This window comes from Globicephala melas, chromosome 19 (assembly GCF_963455315.2).
Source record: "Globicephala melas chromosome 19, mGloMel1.2, whole genome shotgun sequence".
Classification (NCBI taxonomy): domain Eukaryota; kingdom Metazoa; phylum Chordata; class Mammalia; order Artiodactyla; family Delphinidae; genus Globicephala; species Globicephala melas.
The window spans coordinates 13,160,176-13,170,344 of record NC_083332.1 but is presented as its reverse complement, the minus strand read 5'-3'; the positions used below and the strand labels follow the sequence as shown (position 1 = coordinate 13,170,344).

At 47.6% G+C, this 10,169-nt stretch overlaps 1 protein-coding gene across 1 annotated transcript; it reads right to left on the bottom strand.

Annotated features, from left to right (window-relative positions):
- Window positions 1-329: 329 nt before the first annotated feature.
- On the bottom strand, window positions 330-8,507 carry LOC115862563 (F-box only protein 27-like). The gene is made up of 6 exons (XM_060289502.1): window positions 8,465-8,507; window positions 4,689-5,054; window positions 4,422-4,548; window positions 4,243-4,338; window positions 1,812-1,950; window positions 330-1,117 (listed from the first exon to the last, which is right to left on the bottom strand). The coding sequence occupies exons 1-6, from the start codon at window positions 8,505-8,507 to the stop codon at window positions 974-976; spliced, it is 915 nt and encodes a 304-aa protein (XP_060145485.1). The 3' UTR covers window positions 330-973.
- Window positions 8,508-10,169: the final 1,662 nt, after the last annotated feature.

Here is a 10,169-nt window from a genome sequence, read left to right as displayed (position 1 = left end):
TCACCCTCATCATGACTAGAATGTCACAAATGTGGTGTCACTCTGACACTGTACCCACATCCACCACCTGCCTAATGCTTTTAACCCTGACTGATAATCTTTGACTCCATGATTTTCTTAGGGCTTGGGAAATGGGGTGCTAACACTTCCATGCTCTCAAATGGAGAACACCTTCTATGGTGTTTTCTTCTGTACAATTTTCCCTCCTCACCTGGGACAACTGCTTACTGTGAATCAAGTATTCACCAAGGCTGTAACATTGTATTTCTATTAAAAAGACATGAGACACTTTTGACAAAATGATACATTTATTACCTATGATCGGCAGATATATTGCTCATTTATTCTCTCCATGTTTAAAAAGCATTTCAAAATAACAAAATTATTATATACCCCATACAATTCAGGGTAGGGTTGGGCTCAGGGAACCGCTTCATTGTTCACAGGGTGGGCAGAACCCTCTGTCTCCAAACATTTTTTGCACTAGTTTGACTTCCTGCTGTGAGTACTGGTCCCAGTCTTGCTTGAAACCCCATGAGGTTAAGTTCACCACCCAAGGGGGGCTGGAATTTTCCCAGCCATAAGGATGAGCTTCTAGTTCAGAGGTGAAAGAGGGCCTCCTGGAAGGGACGAATATAGCCTCTACAGCAGAAACAGGAGGAGACAAGGGCAGAGGGCACTGGGGCTGAACCACAGGGCCTCTGGGGGATCGTGGAGCTCTCAGGATCCAGCATTTCCCTGTGCTCAACTGTGGGTTTCCATTCAGTAGAACAAGGTCTGCCTTAGACAGCAGCAGAAACTTTCTTCTAGTAGTTTCCAAAACCTGAAGACAGGGCCCAGCAGGAACTTCGAATGGACCCAGGAGCTCCCAGGATGCCAGGGAGCTACAAGCCCTTGATTACTGAGATGGCCCAGCCAATGGGCTCAGCTCCTGGAAGGCACGGTCAGGTAGTTTTGCAAGGACAGCCCACGACTAGGACAGACAGACCCTCACAATCACACTGGAGTTGGTAAAAAGGACTCCATATTGCTCGTTCCCGAACTCCAGGTTTGACACCCATTTTTCAAAAGACACAAAGCGAACGCCCTTCTTGAGGTTGGAGAACACATGGCTGCCCTACAGACAGAAAAAGGTAAGCCTCGTTGTGACATAGCCTTCCCCTCAAAAGCTGAGTTGGGGGCCTTCTGACAGGTGTATTTTCCATAGACGGCTGCAACAATGTCTCCAGTTCCACATGTACTTCTAGAATCAATGCCACTCCTCACCCAGAAGTGGAGTCTAATTTCCGTCCCCTTGAATCTATCTGGGTGGGTTTCCTTGTAACCCAGAGTGTGGTGGAAGTGGTACTGAGTGACTTTTGCCAAGTGATTTCCGAGGCTGGGTCAGAAAGGCAAGGCAGCTTCTGCTGGTTTCTCCAGAAGCCTCATGGTGGAACCCTGAGCCACCAGGAAGCAGTCTGACTGCCCTGAAGCCGCCATGCTGTGAGGAAGCCCAAACTAGACCAAGCAGAGAGATCCCAAGGCCAAGCTCTGAGATTAAACCAAGAGCTGCTTGGCCAGCCACCAGCTGCTGTATACACACTCACACCCCACCCTGCCCTTCAGCTCCAGCCAGTGTCCGCAATGCAGTCACAAGAGAGACCAGAGCCAGAAACTCCCAGCAGAGCCCTACTCGTAGAACCCACGAGAGATGAGAAAATGACTGCTGTCAATATTAAGCCACTAAATTCAGGGGCAGTTTGTTACGCAGCAGTAGATCAGCAGAGGCCCTACCATCCTTTCCCCACACCCCTTTCCCCACAGAGACTGACCTCAAAGGGGACTCTCCTCCACTGCCGGATGGGAAAAGGATTCGAAGAGAAATGATGCAGGACAGCCTGGTTGACGTCTAGAATTTGCACAATTAGCTGATATATACGTATACGGTTAGTGCCTCTTTGTTCCATCCAGCTGTGGGAGAAGGGAAACCTTACAGGCTGGACCTGCCGCCCATTCTCCCCGACCTGAATGGCCTTCCCATGTATACAAACCCAAAATGGTGCTGTGGTCCCCAGAACTAGCACCATTAGGTCACTTGGGAGCTTGGCCCCTCTGCATACCCAATGAATCCATCTGTCCTAAATGTGCTCCCAGCTGGTCTGCAGGCACATTCAGGAGGAATGACCTAGAGCTGTGCTCTTCAAGGTACCTCCTCCCATATTATTTCTCATTCTATATTTCACTGGTAGCAAAAGATGTCATTTCCAATGGGTACAATGGTGATGTTTTAAGATACAGTTTTCTTATCAGTCGTTTAAAAGGATCCAGGGGAATCTATCTATGGTAACAGAATTCTGGATGGCGGTACCCTTGTGTTGGAAGTGATGGGGAATGGGGCATGAGGCACGCTGAGGGTGGGGATTGCTGGCAACATCCTGTTCTTGGTGTAAGTGAAAGTGTTCAGTTGGTCATAATTCTTTGAATTTCACACCCAAGATATGTGCATTTTTGATATTAGAAATTAAAAATTTAAAAACAAGAGTAATTGGTTATATAAATACACAGAGAAGTAACTTTCTTTACAGAGACTTCACATCACTCCACTTCTTAGACTTAGATGTCCATTCTACTTCTCCCAGATTTTGTCCTTATATAATAATATTATGTTCTTTGGACTTATCTTTCATGCTGTTCTGTGCCAACCACACACACACAAAGAATATAATTAGACATTTAAAATTTTCTTGTGACCATAAAGCTCTAGGTGTCAACATCTTTTCTTTTAGATTATTACCTACTAGTGGTTCCAGTTATAGCTACAGATTGGAATCATCTTCATTCTTGAAAAGATATCGTGTAGAAAAATTTTTTGGCCTGTCCAAAGCTGTGGTCTTTGCCCTCTGCTACTGGGATGTAATCTCTGGACCCTTGGAATGTTATGTCTGACAGGAATAACCTTGTTTGCCTACAGACTTGGGTCATAGTGGACAGCCAGCCAATGTGATTTGGTGGGAGCTGGCCACATCCATATAGATAGGGGGCCAGCCACTCCAGGAAAACCAACAACATGACTTAGGATGAATCACGCAGTACCGGTTGACCTGGAGGCCGAGATGATACACATGATAAAGCCCCTATAAACTCAGGCGAGCTTCCCTGGTTGGCAATATTCCATGCGTACTGTCACCATCGGAGGCCAGCAGAGTCAGGTGTCCTGACTCCACAGGGAGAGAGAGGGCAATGGAAGTCTGGTGTTGGATATTTCCCCTGGATGCTGCCCTGTGATCTTCCCACGGCTAATTTTAGTCTGTATCTTGTTCCCTGTGATAAGAGTTTTCATTCAGTTCTATGTCTTTCTAGTCAATTACTGAGTCTGAGGGTGGTTTTGGAATTGTGCCCTCTAACCTTGCAGTTGGCTCTAAATTTCTCAAAGATATTGATGCCTGACTCCCTCACCCCAGACACTCCAATTTAATGAATATGATGTGTGACCCAGGCATCAAGAGTTTTCAGTGTTCCTGGGTGATGTATGGCAAAATTGGGAATCACGGATTATTACAATGAAAAGCTACACCGTTGCTCTAAGCAACACAAATGTGCTTCAATAACTTACAAATGATTAAGTGAAAAACAGAAGCTTACTGTAAATATATCTCCTAATGAGGTGGGTTTTCGGGGTGGGGTGGGCGGGGGGAGTTTAAGATGTCTTGATTGAAACTGAATGTGGTAAGGCTGAAATTTCAAAATGGTCACTTTGCCTGTCTCCCCAGAGGTCTTTACATCTGTGGACCATACATCTTAGTGAGGGGCTTTTTTTTTTTTTTCTGTAAAACTGGAGGGATGAGAGATAGGAATTGGGAAGGCATAACCAATGATGCTCCCACCATAGATGTGATCTGCAGCTGATGAATTTGAAAACAGGGAACATAAAAGTGTAGAGAATTTGTAATTTGCCTCCCTTAAAATTATCTGGGTCATGCATCCCTTGGAAAGTCTTCATGGACCTCAGTTTCAAGACCATCATACAGTGCACAAGAGTCAGACAAGTACGAGCCTCCTGCCAGGTCCTGCCAAGCCCTGGCTGTGCCCCCAGGGGAAGTCACCTCCCTTTCTGAACTTCGCAATTTGAGGTCTTAAAATACACTTTCCCACAGGATCAAGGATCACGAAGGGTGCTGAAACAGCTCAAACTTCAGAGCACTGGCTTCATGCTTGCCGTCAGTCAGCGCTCAGCAGAAGGGCAGTTTTGATCATCACACTCACCAGGCAGAGACACAGATCTCAATCTTTCCACTGTCCAGGAGTTCTGGCCAGAAACCCTCTTCCTCCAGGTCCAACACTTCCTTCTTTTGAAACCACCTAAGAAAGAGAAAGGTCAAGAGAGCAGGCCAAGTACTCACCCCCACAGCCCTGGCCCTTGGGGAATGGGGAGGGACATTTACCTGTAACCAGGTAGGTAGTAGGCAGGTAGGAAGTGGACATCACAAGGAGGGGCAGGCATGCCCTTACATTTTCCCTCCTTTGTCCAGTCGTCCCCACCGCTCAGCATAGGCTGTTTCTGGGAGCCATCTATTAAGTAAAAAAGTTTTGTGCCCAGGGGTTTCCCCTGTGGTCCATCGCCGCCCCACCATCCAAACCCTAGAGGTCGGTCGCAGGCCTCCGCACCCTCGCACCGGCTCCCAGGAGGACCCCTTTCCTGGGCTCCCCACCTAGGCCCCTGGGGTTCCGGAGGAGGTTGCGTCCTACGGGTCTGCGCTCGCAGAAGCGGCCCAGGACGCAGGGCCTGGGGTCGTCGGCGGCCGGCAGGCAGGTGCTGACGATGGGCCACAGGGCGGCGTGTTTCCGGGCCAGGATGCTCAGCCACAGGGCCTGGCAGTCGACCAGGTCGCGCCAGCGCCGGCACACCCGGCGGCTGCGCCCGAGCAGCACGTGAGGGGGCACGTGGCTCAGCACCATCTCGAGCAGCTCCGTGGGCAGCTGGCCCAGACCCAGCGGCTCCTCGGGTTCCTGCTCTAGCAAGGGGATCCCGACAGGCTGGCCCCTGGAGGAGGTTTTCTCGCCAGGCGCCGCTGCGACTGCGGGACAACCAGGGCCAAGATGTCAGAGACCTGCAGCCTCCGTCAGCCCCGCCCCTGCCAGCCACACCCCAAGACTGTCAGCCCCCAAACCCCGTCAGCCGCCTCCCCATCTTCACCACCCCCAGTCTTGTCCTCAAGTCCCCAGATTCCCAACCTATCCTTGCCGGGCTCCCATCCCCTCCCCTCTCCACCATGCGCCCCAAACACAGCCCTGGACAGCCAACCGGCTCTGGGGCCGCGCGGAGCCCTGAGTCCCACCCTGCATCTCAGCGAGCGCTCCTCCTGGGTGGGCCATCACCTTGCTTCACGTGCCCTTATCTCTTCCTCCCCCCTTTTAATTCACCCGCCCCTCCCTTCTTAACAGCCGGCACCACCCTGCGGCCCCATCCTCCCTCTAACTGCCAGTCTCTGAGAGCCACTCCCTTCTCACTGACCTGCACCCTCCTCCCTCTGCTTCGCGCCAATTTACAGGCCAGGACCTCCCGTCCCCGCCTCCAGTAATCTCCAGACACCCTCTCCTTTGGGCTGTATTCAAATCCCGAGGAAACTACCACACCGAATCCGCAGAAGAGGGAGGGAGTAGGAACGCCAGGATGCAGAGTCTCTCGCTCTTCGTCCGCCCCAGTGGGCCCTTGGAGTGTCCCTAACCAGGCTGTAAAGTCCTTGGTGCTGAACAACTGCTGCTATCCAGTCAGGCCTCCGGACGGGAGGCCTCATATTGTTGCCGAAATATCGGCTTACCTGGGTACCGAGGCCGAACAGAAATACGGAGACAGGGATTTTAGGAAGAGAGGGATAGCTTTATTTTTCGGCCGGGCAGAAGGGAAGACACAGCAGGCTAGCGCCTCAAGAACTGTGGGAATCCTTGGGAATCGGAGAAGATTTTATATGTGGGGCTCGAAGTCCGGGGTATGTGATAAGGATCAAAGTAGTGAAGGTCTTGCGTTCCTCCTTTCCTTTGCATTATTTCAAAACAGTCAGAGCTGGCGTCAGGCCGCGCGATATTTGGGGTCCGGCAGCCTGGTAATTGCGTCCGTTTGCCTCCCGTTTATCGGCTGCTGACCTTGTCTCTGAAATGCAAAAACTCTAAGAGGTGATTTGTTACAAGGGGCGTATAGAATATAAGTGCCGCGACATAATAAGGTTAGGGAGTGAGGGGCGCGGGATGTAACTCACACAGCGTTAGGGGTGATAGGTGCCGAATGTAAATTACATAGTGTCAGGGTGTGAGGTTCGCTTTGTAAGGTACAAATCTAGTTACTACAAATTAGTGACAGTTGAAGTAAAACAAGGAGTGATGAACTCTTCCCGGCCAGGTTTTGTTTCTTCTCTAGCCTGTTCGCTGTTCCCTTTGTTTTCCCTGGTCTCGGGAGAAGAAGAAAGAAAACTCTCACTTCTATTTACACTGCAACATGACTAACTCTTTCAGGCCAGGTTATGTTTCTTCTCTAGCCTGTTCACCGTTCCCTTTATTTTCCTTGTTCTCAGGGGAGGGAAAACTTCATTTCTATTTTTGCTGCAACAATATTCCTTAGTTCCTGTAAAAATTCCTATCACATTTAAGGATCCAGCATCACTAACTCAGAGATCATTGCACAGGAGAAAGCAGGCTCCAGCAGGAGCTAAATGCATTTCGATCTGACTCCCTAAATGAGTGCTGTAACCAGTAATAACCCCAGCCAAACTTCATGGAGCCTCTTACTACCAGTCAGGGTAGCAACCCCCTGAGATAGGTATGGCTATGTCCCCACTTCCCAGGTGAGAAAACTGAGGCCAAGTGACCTGCCCAAGCTCACACAGCTAGTAGGTGACAGAGCTGGGATTTGAACCTAACCAGGCTGCATCTAGAATCCTTGCTTTTAATCTGTATACCAACTCTACCCAATAAAAATAAAATGTGTGCTACACATATAATTTTTCAGTATCAGCAAGTAAAACCAGACATGGTTTTTTGCCCCCATGGAACTTACCTTCAAGGGGGAGAGACGTGGTAAACAGGAGACAGAATAAGCAAGTTATATACTGTTGGGGAAATCATTAAAAATAAAATCTGCCAACCCCCAACATCCTCTTCACAATTGTAGAAAAGATTCAGAGTTTTATTATGGAATAAACATTAAATCAGACTGTAATTCACATGGGTCATGATGAGCAGTGGACGTGACGTGGAAATTGTGTAGTGTGTAGTGTAGGTGATCAGAGCTCTGGGAAACAGAGCAGGCAAGGGGGAAAGGGCCATAAGCAATCTGGGTGGGGAGATCCTGAATTCTGAGAGATGGATTGACTATTACATGGGCCAAATTTCTTTTTGTTACATACACTGTCAACAAAATTAGTACTATTGAGGTTTTCCAACATATTCCAGAGTGCAATAGTGTAAGGAGCTCCAGCAGTTAACTCCTGACCAATCTGGTTTCATCTCTACTCCCACCCACTTGCTCCTCCAGGCAATTTGAAGCATATCTTAGAAACCACACCCTGCTGCCCATAGCAGTACTTTTTTTTTTGGCCATGCTGCAGAATGTAAATTGGTGCAGCCAATATGGAAAACATTATGAAGTTTCCTCAAAAACTAAAAATAGAGTGGCCATATGATCCTGCAATCCCACTCCTGGGCATATATCCAGAGAAAACTATAGTTCCAAAAGATACATACACCCCAATGTTCATTGCAGCACTATTTACAATAGCCAAGACACGGAACCAACCTAAATGTCCGTCCACAGATGGACAGATGAAGGATAAAGATGTGGTACGTATATACAATGGAATACTACTCAGCCATAAAAAAGAATGAAATAATGCCATTTGCAGCAACATGGATGGACCTAGAGATCATCATCCTAAGTGAAGTAAGTCAGAAAGAGAAAGATAAATACCATATGACATCAGTTATATGTGGAATCTAAAATATGACACAAATGAACTTATCTATGAAGTAGAAACAGACTCACAGATATCGGGAACAGACTTGTGGTTGCCAAGGGAGAGGGGGTTGGGGGAGGGAAGGATTGGGAGTTTGGGATTAGCAAATGCAAACTATTTTATCTAGAATGGGTAAACAACGAAGTCCTACTGTATAGCCCAGAGAACTGTACTTAGTGTCCTGTGATAAGCCGTATGGCTAAACAAACAAACAATAAAACCCCAAGAAGAAACGAGTAACAATCACAATAAACCCGTGTTAGTGAGATCGTGGTGTGATGAAATAAAATGTATATTTTGAGGCAGGACAAGAGAAATTAAAAATAAAATTCTCTCCATGTGCTTTTTTGGGCCTCCTCTGTCCCTCCCTAATGCAACGTGTGCCTGCATTATGCAATCACCCAGAGCTCCTCAAAGACGGCAGTGCCTGCTCAATTGTAAAGATCATTTTTCCCCCTTTCTTCTGAAGGTTCACAATGTACCTTCCTGAAGGATAGAATTCTTTCCCAGCTCTGTGGGGGTCATGGTGACTTGCTACTCGTTTTGTATATTCTTATCTGGACAAGGTACCCTTGGTGAACTTGATGTAAAATATGTCATTTTGTTGTACAATCCTTTGTCGAGAAAATGTATATGACTGTACCTTCGACTTCTAACAGGCAGAATAGTTCTCAGAGCTTTCTGAGAATCTGCTTCTAGCATTATAACTCTGTTTGGCTTGAAGAAGATTCCCTTTTTTTTTCTTTTTTAACTTGAGAGTTTATTGAATTTTCATCGACATTTTCTTGGCATAGTCTGCAGGATATCGGAGACACCCACCAAAGGACACCAGGAGCCCCCCACCCTGAAACTTTGAGCCCCACCAGCTTCTTGGTATTCCTCAGGTGCTTCCCCAAGTTCTCCTGATATCCGGACATCATTGCTTAAATGCTGTCCTGAATTTTACTCCTGAAATTTATCTCTTTTTCTTGGGACTTGCAGTCCTGAAGGGGTTCAGGTACATTTCCTAGGCAAGGACCTAGGGGGAAATCTGGAGCGAATTGGGTTGTCTTGTCCTTTTTTAAAATTTGACTTAAATTGGGAAGATTATGTGTATATGGTCTGAACAAACTGTCTGCTAGTGAAATGAGAGACTGAGCCTGCACAGCTCTGAAGGAAAAGGGACAACTGCTCCTTCTGGCCACGAGGTGGTCTGAGGTGACTGAGAACCTAGGGGAAGTGTCTGAGGATCAATCCTCGTGACCTGTAGCAGTCCCACAGAGGATCCCACTACGATCAGTAAGTAAATTCTGCTTGTCATCGGGGCATAATAAAGGCTGATCGTGTAGTGCCCCGAGAACCCCTGGCAGTTTTAGACCACTGGAGGGAGAAACTGAGACACGTAAGAGAGTCAAACCAACCCAAGGATAGAACTCCCTTGGTGAACTAGACTCAGAAGCAGCACGCATTCACTCCATCACAACTGCCTTCAGAAAGTTGTTCAGATCATATCTGAATTAGGCTGCCAAATTAGTAATGGGAAACCATGCCCAAAGGCCAAACAGCTCCTGGATGGGCAGCCACTCGGGGAACTCTGCCTGGTTTCATGTACAATTGGAACAAAGCCAATGCTCGAAAGCACTTATCTTAACTCTTAAATGGCCAGGAGGGAGCTCTTTTCACATTTTAGAGAAAGTCAGCTTGAAAAAACACCTTTTCAAATTTGACCCCAAGAGAATAAAAGTATTCCTAGGAGGGACTTCCCTGTTGGTCCAGTGGTTAAGACTCCACGCTCGCACTGCTTGGGGGCATAGGTTCAAAGATCCCGCATGCTGTGAGGTGGAGCCAGTTAAAAAAAAAAAGTATTCCTAGGAGAAAGCTTGACGTTATAACGTTTATTACATCCTTGAAATGTAAACACAGCCCACATCATCTGAGAATACAGCCTTAGCTCAGTTAGTAGAACGTAAAACTGAAAGGAAGGAAAAGAAGGGAAAGAGGCTTTTTAAGTTCAAGCAGGAAAATTATGAGGTCTCTGTGTCTGTCTGGATGTATCCGTGTCTGTGTGCATGTTGTACATATGTTATGTCCCTACCTCCAGACGGTGTTATCAAAATTAACTTGTAAAAGAGCTCTGTTCAACGGACTTAAAAGCAAGCGCTGGGCTGCCCTGGCGGCGCAGTGGTTGGGAGTCCGCCTGCCGATGCA